This window comes from Pongo abelii, chromosome 3 (genome assembly GCF_028885655.2).
Source record: "Pongo abelii isolate AG06213 chromosome 3, NHGRI_mPonAbe1-v2.0_pri, whole genome shotgun sequence".
Taxonomy (NCBI): domain Eukaryota; kingdom Metazoa; phylum Chordata; class Mammalia; order Primates; family Hominidae; genus Pongo; species Pongo abelii.
Genome location: NC_071988.2, coordinates 105,859,732 through 105,871,660, shown reverse-complemented (window position 1 = coordinate 105,871,660; position 11,929 = coordinate 105,859,732). Strand labels below are relative to the sequence as shown.

Here is an 11,929-nt window from a genome sequence, read left to right as displayed (position 1 = left end):
TGATAATCAGAGAGGAAAAGCAGAAAACCAGAATAATGTCAGTAATAGTTGAGATTTGTTCTGTCATACTGGAGTCAAATAATGGAGTCAAAGAGAAGTAGGAGAGAAAGATTTAAAATATAAATCTTCATTTTAGAAGGGGTTTTCTGCTTTAAGCAAGAGCTGCCATGTCCATAGTTTATGAATTTGGCATTCCAGATAAAAATTAAGCAGATATTAATCAAATGTAATTGCAGTTGCACAAAGGCAGACTACCTCAGTGAGGAAATGAGGCATAGTAGTCAACAGAACCAGGCAGCCTTGTCTTTCCTAGACAGAGTGAAACGCTAAGAAGTTTTTTCCACAAGAGGGCGATAACTGTTCAGAGTTTCATCAAACGGGCCTATGGCCGTACTGTAAGCCAAGCCGCGTTGCAAATAAAATAACTTTTTTTTCTCACTGAAGAATAAGGAGCTGCACAAGGAGGCGGCAGCTGGAAAGACCACCACGAACACACTGAGGCATACTCAAGTCAGAAGCAACAATTTGTAGCGGAATATAAAGAGGAACAAGTTTACAGAGTCGTTTAAAAAATTATGTTCAAAAAACGTTATTTACACAGACACAAGTTTTTCATGGCTGTTCATATCAGATACTTTTTAATCTGGTGCATCAAACTGGATTAGCACTTTATTCTGTAAGAAAATTCTGGAAATCAACAGACCTTCCTATAAGCACTTTGATTCCATGCTTCCATATTTTAGAATGTACTTCAATCCAAGTGGGTTTCCTAAAAGGAAATGGTTCCCTGAAAAGAAAATGCTTGCGCACGCGGGGTCGGGGGAAATTTTAATTTTCAAATGAAAAGAGATTTTCATTTGTGTATGTATATGTATAAAATCTTTGGTGGTGTGTGCTTTGCTTTAGCAAAGGCCAGTTTTCTCTCTAGTAGTTCGCTGGTGTTTTCTTGCATTTACACTCATTCCAGGACTCGGGTTTTGGTATTGCAGATGTTTCTGGACTTTAGTATTTTCTATCTTCTTGGACCTTTCAGAAGCTACCCTTCGGAGCGCACTTAACTCCCAGGTACGTATTCTCTATGGAGAGCTGTAATACTCTCTCTCACTGACGATCTCGCTGAGGGAGGTCCTGGACTTCGAGATCTTTTCGGTGGTAGAATGGATGGGGCTGTTTACACTGGTCGCTTCCCCACTTGTTTGGTGTTGGCCTCCACTGGGAGAGCGCCGAACGCAAGATCCTACGGAGCTTTTCCACGCTGTCTGCTTCAATTCTTCCCAAATCTCTACCTTAAGTCCCGGGCAGCAGAAGTTGCGGCAAAGGTGCAGTTTCCACTCTACGGCGTTTACAGGAAGCAAAGAAAGACAGACCAACACATTCTCCCTCTCGCCCTGCTATCCTTCCTCAAGAGTAGGTTGGTTCAAGCTTGGGGACATTCTTCTTTCTTCCTTGTATTTCTACCTAGCAATCAGCTCAATCCTTTTATAACATTCAGTTAAACCCAGCTGTCCCGCGGGTTCAGCACAAACAGGCCCTATTCGTCAGGTGAAATAGAGTTAATAAAGAAGTCATCCAGACACTTCAAGCAACTGCATTTTAGAGAGATTTTTGGACTGAAACACACACATAATTCCCTTCATTCCTCTCCCCATCCGTCACCCCACCCCCTTTTTTTGCAGATTAGAAATTGACTTTCTGCTGCTACACTTGAGTATCCCAACATTTGACATTACTGTATTTGGGGCAGAACCGTTATCATCCCTCCCTTCAGAATGTTAGTACGTTTAGCTGAGAGTTCATTTGCTTTCCTTCCGTTAGTTACCTTGAATTTGGTGGCTATTCTTTTAACTTAAAACAAGGATCAAAACGCGCTTGTCATTTCTGCATCAAGGGTTAGACTGCAGGTAGAGAGGTCAAGTGGACGGCACAGGCTAGGCAACAATGCCAGCAAGCTAAAAACAGTAACCAGAAAACAAACGCTGTTGTTTCCAGCCTCAAAGTCGAGGAGCAGAGAACCTTCCTCACCGCCACCCTTTAAACCCTTTTTGCAACCTCAGAATTTGCCAAAACGCTTTCATTTATTTTTCAATTAAAATGCAAATCATTTGCTTTCAAACAGAGCCCCCCATCCCCATTAGATATACTGCCTAGAGATGCGCCGGTATCCTTGCGACCACGTGTTACACGTCCACTCCCAAGGGGTACTTGAAAAAGTCCCACTTAATTAGGTCGTGGGCAGGAAGGCATGCTGGTTTCGGAGGATCCCCAAGAAAGAGCAAGTCCTGACTCTCAAAGGCATCTGAACGCAGTGCGTTAAGACTGCCCCACCAGAAACAAGCCTCCCGCGTCAGCGGGACCAGGACTCGGGTCCCGAAACTGGTTTCAACCCCGCAGTTAGAGCGGAGGGCAGGGCGATCTTCCCCTAGGAGTGACAGGGGGCAGCCCCTCTCCGAGGACGCTCCGTCGTTGTCACCGCTCCCAGCTGTAGACAGGCAGCAGATCCACTACAACCAGCACCTGGCAGGAGGCACCGGCCTGCCTTCCGGTGCTGCCCAGCGTGCGTCTGCAGTACACGCTGCCCTACGCGGGATCGAGCACCCAGGGCTCACCCCCTCACTACCAGGGATCAAGATACACGGATCCGGAATTTTTTATTGTCATAATTAAGAACAATGCTTCCATTTTAATTTGGCAATGCAAATGATACGTAAAAGTGAACGATGGAGACATCCTTACACCAAGCGTTGCAACTATTTACTCAAGACAGTTCACCCTGAGTTGGATTGAGTTGAAGCTCAGTCTCAATCTCTCCCCCACCCCCGTGTATCTCTTTGGCAACCCTGCCCCCAATAGTAGATACTACTATTCTCAGTAGGGAAATGTTCAACTCTCTTCCGAGTCATAATATTTACATGAGATAAAAAGGGGATCACTCTTTAACATTGGAAACTTTGGGGATGACTGGCCTCTTTTCCTCCCAATTCCTACCTAGTCCTTGAGAATGCAGTGTCCTGGAGGACGTGAGGAGGTCGCTGGAGGGCCAGGCGCAGAATGGAGACTGAAGGTTGGGTGCCACCGCCAGGGTGGAGTGTCCGAAGGCGAGAAACGTTTCGTTTGTAACGAAGCCAGAGACATAGGCGCCCCAGTTTCAAGGCTAGGACCGGCTATGCCTGCCACCATCCTCCCGCAGCCTCCTGGCCGAGGTGGCAGGGCGCTGGGGTTTAGACCCAAGCACTGGATCCCCGCGGGGAAATGCAGAAGGTACGCACATCAGCTCTCTTCTGAAGCAAGTCTTGGCTTGACTCCTCAGCATTATTCATGCTGACGAAGGACTTCACCTTACCCCAGGTCAGATTCTAAAGTCCATGAAATAATAGATTTAAATCAGTCTTGAAGTTAATGAAGAAAGATAAAGGAAGAGGAGGACCAAATAACATTGCTTCTGTCTTAGAAGGAAATAAAACTGGCAAATATAACCCTTCCTTCCCCCAGTTTCAAACTGAAACTCCAGCTGACCCTTAAAAACTAGTGCTTAGTAAACGAAGGTTATTGAAGCGGAGTAAGCCCTCCTGGCTTTTCGGGCTTGGACTCAAATGAGCGCTTTGACACCAATAGCTAAACTCCATCCGTCGGTGGTGCTGATCAAGTTTTATTCTTGAGCCATTTATTGCGTTTATTTCTGTTTTCTGCGCATTAAAATTGTAATTAATGATCTCATCCAAATTTGCTGTAGCGACCACCTTCCAATGGTGTGTTACTTTAACATGCTGAATTCTCAAAATTGTCAAAGGGCTTTCCTTCTCCAGCCCGCAGTTCAACCCTGTCAGGAACGTAAAGATCAGCCAGAGATGGAAGAGATTTAGAGAGTAAAGGAAACCACTCTTCAACTCCTAAACTCTAGATAGACATCCCACAACCACTGTCCAGGAGCTGGTACATCTCCATCTCCCGTAGCAACTCTAGAATTGAGAGTAGGCGCCAGAGTTTTGGAGAGGGTTTTCAAAAGCTTACAGTTCCCAGCGTGTACCTAGATACTTCTGTATCTAAAGTTTCCGCCTGAATTTTGATGATTCTACCCCCATGTAAACCCAAAAGAAATAACAACAATAATCAAAGGGAGAAAAGTTAAGGGAAAAAACTCCCTCACTGTTCTCAGGTATAAACATCACCTGACAGATAAATATTCCTATTAAACGGATTCAGTTTTCAGCGAATTGAGTTACCCATAAATGATAATGAACGCGGTGGGAAGCGACGGGCGAGGGGGGAACTCGGGAATGAAAAAAAAATAAAGTGGAGGAGAAAGAATAGAAAAGGAAAGCAGGAGGTGGAAAGATGGAAGAGGACGATCCTTCGGCCTACAAGGGGATTAAGGACATCTATAAGGCTTAAGGAGCAACAAATTAATTTACACAATTCTGGGAGAGCCCAGATGGCCTTTAATTAATCCCTTCAAAAGAAGGAGCCAGGCCAGGGCTGCGCCGGCTGCCTGCTCCATTAGCTCCATTTTACAAGGGACCAGACTTGGTTCGAGGTGAGGCGTCCTCCAGAGCTAGTGGGGGAAGGGGATAGGATGACGCGAGCGGGCTAGTGGGGAAGCAAGGGAAGAATATGAACTGCTTTTCCATAAAAGGGCTGAGTTTTCATTATTCCTCTCTTTAAAAAGTAATACCCTCTTCGTTTCTGCTTCCCCCTCCCCTTTCTCATTTTATTTAGCACAATTAATTGAGGCGGCCACTGGCCCCAGCGCGGAACCGCACCACTCACCAGCTCCCGCCCCTCCTGGCCCCGCCCACAGGAGAAAGAGGCAGGGAGCGGGAGGAGACTAGGCGGGCGCGGCCCTACGCCTCGCCCGCCTCAGCCAATCAGAGGGTGCGGCGCCCCCGAGTGGGCGTGCCCCAGGGGCGACGCGAAGATCGAGGCGGCGAGCTATTGGACACGGTGGTTACGCCCCCGGCCTGCGCCGGGCTCGCCGGCCCCGGCAGCCTCGGAGTGACGTCCCTCAAAGTTCTCATTTTGGTCCCCCACTTCCCCCTCCCTTTCGTCCCCCAGCTAAAGAGGGGTAGGGAGTGATGCAAATGTTTTATTACCTTTGAGAGCTTCATCCGAACTGTCAGGCCCGGAGGGAGAGAGGAAAGGAGAGAAAGAGCGGAGGAGCCGCGGAGAGGGTCAGTTTGGCCAGAGGACAGGACTTAGAAGACCGAAGCCTGGGAAGCCGCGAAGAAAATGCCAGAGAGGAGAGTCAAAGGCTGAGAGTGAGAGGGAGAGAGGGCGCGGGGGTGGGGCGGGGGTCGCCAGGCCCGTTTGCAGAAGTGGACTGACGAGCGGCGCCGAAACCCAGCCGTCAGACTTTTCACACTTAGTCTTTTGTTTTTCTGTGCTTTTTCCTCCCCCTTTTTCTTTTCGATATTGCAACTCCAGTGCCCCGTGGCCCAGACGGCAAGGCGGGTGGAGGTGAGGATCTGGCAGCCGCGGGGATCCGTGGCACTGCCCTTTCTGGCGCAGCAGCCCGGGCAGCGCGGGCGGAGGAAGCCCGCACAGAGGCTAGATCTCCCGCGGGCTGGATGCGCTTTCTTCCCGGGCACAGTGAGCGTCGAATGCGAATCAGCTACGCGGCCGAAAGAGCAGAGCATCCCAGTAAGATCAGAGGAGCGCCACGGGCTGCACAAGGCGTCCTTTGAACCTCCCCAAAGAAAGCAAGCCACCCCCACCCTCCAACTTCAAAGTGGAGATTCGGCAACTAACTTTACTACAAACTCTCTGGAGCCAGCCTGGGTTTTGTTTTGCTTATTTCCCGGGGGGCAGAAGATGAGAAGTAGCGCACTTTGAACAGCTAGGAAAAGTGAGGAAGAGAAAAGAGCCAGGGATCGAATCTAGGACTCGCGGAACGAAAGGACTGCCTAGCCCGCCGGGACGCCTGCTCTTCTCGGCGAGCTGCCGCCTCCCGCGTGGAGGGTTTGGACATCTCTGCTGCGCAGCTAGGGGAGCAACTCCCGGCGGCGGCATTCTTGGTCCAGTTGGCAGCTCGCCTCCGGGCGCTCCGAGTGCCTCTCCGCTCGCGCCCTCGGCGCTTCCGGCTCCTCTGAGCCCCGCGGGGGGCACCAGCCAGCCCCTTCGCTGCAAGGCTACGGTCTCCGGCCTGGCCGTGGGATGTTAGCGCTGGGGGCAATGGAGGGCACCCGGCAGAGCGCATTCCTGCTCAGCAGCCCTCCCCTGGCCGCCCTGCACAGCATGGCCGAGATGAAGACCCCGCTGTACCCTGCCGCCTATCCCCCGCTGCCTGCCGGCCCCCCCTCCTCCTCATCCTCGTCGTCGTCCTCCTCGTCGCCCTCCCCGCCTCTGGGCACCCACAACCCAGGCGGCCTGAAGCCCTCGGCCACGGGGGGGCTCTCATCCCTCGGCAGCCCCCCGCAGCAGCTCTCGGCCGCCACCCCACACGGCATCAACGACATCCTGAGCCGGCCCTCCATGCCTGTGGCCTCGGGGGCCGCCCTGCCCTCCGCCTCGCCCTCCGGTTCCTCCTCCTCGTCTTCCTCGTCCGGCTCTGCCTCCTCCGCCTCTGCCGCTGCCGCAGCTGCTGCCGCGGCCGCAGCCGCCGCTTCATCCCCGGCGGGGCTGCTGGCCGGACTGCCCCGCTTTAGCAGCCTGAGCCCGCCGCCGCCGCCGCCCGGGCTCTACTTCAGCCCCAGCGCCGCGGCCGTGGCCGCGGTGGGCCGGTACCCCAAGCCGCTGGCTGAGCTGCCCGGCCGGACGCCCATCTTCTGGCCCGGAGTGATGCAGAGCCCGCCCTGGAGGGACGCACGCCTGGCCTGTACCCCTCGTGAGTACGACCACCCGCGCCTCGATGCCTGCCTGCCGTGCCTGTTCTGCCCACTCCCGGGTCGCGGCCCCTGGTGTGCATGCCGCTCCGTCCATCCTGTGGCCCGCCCCAGTAGTTTAGCAGCGCCGGAATCACACCAGTTAGGTTGGGCCAGGGCTTCTAGAAAGGGATTCTCGCTTTTCTGAGCTCGCGTGGCTGTGTCCAAGCGCCTCCCTCTCTCTAAGTCTTGAGTACGCCTGGGCTGAGCCGGTGTGTGTGTGTTCGTGTGGACCACAACGCGGTGAGGGACGTGTGTCTCGTCCGAGGCCCTGGCTGTTCCTGAAACCGCCTGGCCAGGACCGCAGGCCTGGCCTGGGTTAGAAAGATGGGGAGGAGAGGGGAGGAGAGGCCACTGCATCCCTGCTTTCCCAGCTCCTGCCTGCCGTCCAGCGCCCCATTCCGCCTTCGCCAGCCTAACCCGCTGCCTCTCTTCGAAGCAGTGAGGGCCGGCAGCGGTGAGCCCTCCACCGCCCGGGAAGTGAGTGTATTTGCATGCACGTCTCCGCCCGGGGTGTCCCCACCTCACCTCTTCGCCCTCGCCGCCCGAGTACACTCGGCCTGGGTGAGCCCATTGAAGACAGACCAGCGTCCCCGGGGCAGGGCGAGTGCTTCCAGCCACTCACCAGCGCTGGGCCCGCGCTTTCCCACCTGCCTCCACTCTGGGGGCTGGCACACGTTGCGTCCGGGTACATTTGGGGACATCGTGGAGCTCAACACCCTAACACAAGAGCAAGCCAGGAGAAGAGTGAGGTGAAGGGACACGGCCTGGGGAAAATGTACCATCCCGCAAAGACCTTGCTTGAGGCAAACTGAGTTGCCCCAGGATCACGCTAGTCTTCGGGGTAGTAGGCCGCAGCGCCGCGGAGGCTCCCAGCCTTCCAGGTGGACTTCAGGGCCCAGCCTGGGGTCCTTTTCTCACTCGGTTCTTCGCCTTTGAGCGAGTCTCCGAAGTTTCTTCCAAGTCTCCGGACCTCCTTAGTGCGGCTGAGCGGCAGTAACTGCGGGAAGTTGCGAAAGCCAAGTAGAGTTTCTCTTGGGAAGCCCAGGGACTGTGGCAGCCGGGCCTGGTGGGGGTGCCAGGGAGACGCTATTGTATCGGTTTTGATGGCCGTATTAGGGGCCGCCAACAAAGGCTGTGCCCCCTCCCCCTTCCCCTCTCCCCCTCGGCTGCAGCGACGTTAGACTTGGGGGGCGATTTAGCTCTCTTGTGTGCAAAAACAAGGACCCCTTTGTTGCCTGGACACAGGTTAGGGAAGCGTTGAAGGAAAAAAAAATCTAGTTATTCTCACGCAAAGGCTCCAGGGCCGAACGAGCACCGACTGGATTAGGAGGCGAGAGTGGCCTTTTTCCGGCACTCGTTAATTTAATGGGGCCTTGCGATTAGGTTCTGGCAAACTTTAGCAATAGGCTCCCTAGCTGTTTGACGTCGGTGTTGAGCAGAAGGTATTTACTGCTGCGCCAAACACGCGGCTTTTAAAAAACAGGTGGATGTAAAAAGGCAAAGGGAGACGCGCCATTAGTCTGGAAGCGCCACTACACTTCTGGTGTCCGCCACAGACTGAGCTTTCTTTCCCCACAAAACATTGTTTTTCGAGTTCGTTTTTTTTCCCCAGTGCAGCCGCTTGTAACCGATTGTTTTCCCCCCTCTCTGGTTTATTGGTTCTCACAGATCAAGGATCCATTTTGTTGGACAAAGACGGGAAGAGAAAACACACGAGACCCACTTTTTCCGGACAGCAGATATTCGCCCTGGAGAAGACTTTCGAACAAACAAAATACTTGGCGGGGCCCGAGAGGGCTCGTTTGGCCTATTCGTTGGGGATGACGGAGAGTCAGGTCAAGGTGAGTGGACCTTGCACACCTGGAGGGATAGGTACCGCCCCTGTCATGCGCGCGTGCACACATGGGCACACACACACACACACACCCAAACTAACAAACAGTCGCCTGGGAGGTGCGAGTCCGAGGAACCTGGGGAGAAGTTGAGAGCAGTGAAGTTGGGTGGGGACTACAAAGGCGCTGGGGTCTTGCAGGCGGGCAAACTCTTGATGAACAAAAGGAATCAAGTCCCCGCCTTTGAAATTAGGTTAACCTAGATAGCATCATGTGCTGGGGGACTCACCATTATTAGAGAATAAAAGCATTACTGAAATATCAGCCCAGAGAATAGATCAGGCCTGTTAAGACAGCTTCTATATATCCTATCTGTAGCAATATCCAAGTTTTTGCTTGTCAATTCAGGCTCCACTAGTTATATAATTTCCTAATGTAGATCAGTATTACAGGGCTATTCTATTAATTTGCAAGTAAAAATAAATAAGTAAATTCACAGGATCTAACCACTTGCCATAGATGAACCTGTTTTGTAGCTTAGCTTAAGGCAATCGCTTTGGAATCGTAATTTTACAAATGAATTGACAAGATTATTACTGAATTATAGGCTTGAATTTGGTTTAAAATAAGTTTATCAACAGATTTAGGATTTGTACTATTCATGACAACAATTTATAATTAAAACATCACTTTCCTTATAATTGAATTGTATAGTATATTTCCAAGGAAACAAATTTCAGAAATTTTTTCCTAAAAAATAAAGGGATTAAACAAGCTGGGTAAATTTAATCTGATGGTTTCTTATATTTCCAATAGTCTCTTTTGTCCTTCTTTTTCAGTTTGTTATGTTTGTTTCTTTGGGGTGTAAGTCTGTTTTCATTAGTTCTGTTGTTGCTCCTTAAATTAAGTAGGAATAACATTAGCCATGTCTGCTGGCTAGTGTATTTCCCCCTGGATAGCCATCGTAAAATACATTTCAGGAGTGATTTTGTATGTGGCCATTAGGATACCATCACAGTTAAAATTATTTTTTGCAGTAGGTTGGTACAGAGCCTACTGCGATAATCTGGAGGTCTACATTTTTCACCATAAATATGTCTATATGGCTAGAAGTGAATTATTATAGCTGTATAAAGAAAATAAACCTCACTTTCTTAACAATTCTGATTCTCTAGATAAAATACATAATAGAGGACAAGAATAAAGGGAGGATAATTCAATATCTTTGGGAAATAGGCTGCTTCTTGCTGATGCTTTAGGTAAAATATGTGTCAAACATCATGAATAAGCTTAAAAATATTCGTATTAAATGTCTTGAGCAGGAACACAGTTAAAATAACATTTGAAAGAATAGACATGCCTATTGTGGAAAATAATGTAATTGACAATTTTTCACGTTTTAAAAATAACCAATGATAATTCTAGCCTTCACTTTACTTTGGATTTATGAAAAACATTAAAGGCGATCTGAAGTTTGTATTTTAACAGATTTTTTTTTAAGTGCACCATACATTGTAAGTAAAAACTGGGAGGATATTTTTTATCTACCATGTTTGTACACATTCAGATCTGAGATAAGTGAAACAAACAAATGTTTAAAAGTGAAAAGGAGAACAGAAGTAATTGGGGCAAATGCTGTGCTTTTCCCCCACAATCTACACCGAAAAGCAAGTACGTGCCAGGTTGTTTGAAATTTCTTAATTTAAGAAAGTAAATAAGGAATAAAATCACAGCCACTGTGGGGCAACTTTATGAAGGGGGAAAGTTTTCAATTTCAAACTAGAAGGCAGGAAAGTGAACTCACTTTTAGGGACACTCATTTTTAAGTTTCCAAGTTTTGTTTTTACTTTTGAGAACTCGCTCACTGACAACCTCAATACTCTTGTGTTACCATCGCTATGGCAACGGCGGTCAGTTTGTTGGTGACAGTTACTCAGGGGGAACTTGGGGCGACGGAGACTGACTTTGACGGCCGAGAAAAGGGAGGGCTGCGAGGGAGGGCAGCAGGCCTTCGGGGGGCCGCGGGAGGGCCATCGAGATGCGGGAGTGGTAGCACGGCCTGGATCTGCTCTTTCAATTCCTCGCCCTTGCCTCCCCTCTCCTCCCTTTTCTCCGCCCTCAGGTCTGGTTCCAGAACCGCCGGACCAAGTGGAGGAAGAAGCACGCTGCCGAGATGGCCACGGCCAAGAAGAAGCAGGACTCGGAGACCGAGCGCCTCAAGGGGGCCTCGGAGAACGAGGAAGAGGACGACGACTACAACAAGCCTCTGGATCCCAACTCGGACGACGAGAAAATCACGCAGCTGCTGAAGAAGCACAAGTCCGGCGGCGGCGGCGGCGGCGGCCTCCTACTGCACGCGTCCGAGCCGGAGAGCTCATCCTGAACGCCGCCGCCCGCCGCACCTTCCCGGCTCCGGCCTCCACTTCTGGGGCCGCGAGGAGCGCGGGGACCGCGTGCACGCCGCGCCTGCCGGCTCCTCGGGGCCTGGAGGACCCGGCCCTGCCTGCGGGGACCCTTTGCTATTTTTGAGATGTACATATCTATTTTTTTAACCTTGAAGTTGTGGGAGGGGATGTGGGGGAGAGAGACTCCGGGGTTGATAAGGCAAGGAAGACCACCAAATGCACTGCGTAAATGTCGCTACTGAAACCCGCAGCCGGGCCACGGTCCCAGCGCCGTCCCTATCGGCGGGCAGCGGCCTCAGCGCCCGGGTCCCCCTCGCCCCCAGATTTTGCCCCCTCGGGCGGCGGGGTAGGGGGCGCCGAGAGGTGCTGTGGGAGGGTTCACGCCCACCGCGCGGGGGACCTCGGAGCGAAGCGGGCGGGCGCTGCCACCGATGGGAAGAGGGACGTTTCCCCCCCCACACACTGCTGTGCAACTAAAGTAACCTGTTGAAGGCTCTTTGTAAATAAATCGTGAGTTACACTGACTAGAAGTTACTTTATTGTGAATATTTAAAATGTAAAATGCTTTTTTGAATTTCGTATAAAAAGATGGACCTTCTTCCTTCTCTTCCTCCCCTTTGAAGAGCGACTCAAGCCACACCTTCCCTTTTATTTTGAACTTAATTTGAGAAGCGTAGAATAGAATGTCCTCACCTTCTCCGTTCCCTCCTCTCGTTCCTCTTTCCCGTTTGGATTTGCAGAATCTCACCTGTCCCCTTCACCTCTTTTCGCCCTGCCCTGCCCTGCCGACCCCCGGAGCTGCACTGCGCTCCCGCCCCCCCGGACTTGAAGTGGA

At 51.3% G+C, this 11,929-nt stretch overlaps 1 protein-coding gene across 2 annotated transcripts; it reads left to right on the top strand.

The window, feature by feature from the left end:
* Positions 1-4,970: 4,970 nt before the first annotated feature.
* NKX6-1 (NK6 homeobox 1) lies at positions 4,971-11,618 on the top strand. 2 transcript variants are annotated; one of them, XM_054554127.2, is made up of 4 exons: positions 4,971-5,252; positions 5,419-6,817; positions 8,526-8,698; positions 10,812-11,618. In XM_054554127.2, the coding sequence occupies exons 2-4, from the start codon at positions 6,148-6,150 to the stop codon at positions 11,070-11,072; spliced, it is 1,104 nt and encodes a 367-aa protein (XP_054410102.1). In that variant the 5' UTR covers positions 4,971-5,252; positions 5,419-6,147; the 3' UTR covers positions 11,073-11,618. The 2 variants fall into 2 exon arrangements, with proteins under 2 accessions (XP_054410102.1, XP_009238439.3); XM_009240164.4 differs by having other exon boundaries at positions 4,971-6,817.
* The last annotated feature ends 311 nt before the right edge of the window (positions 11,619-11,929 follow it).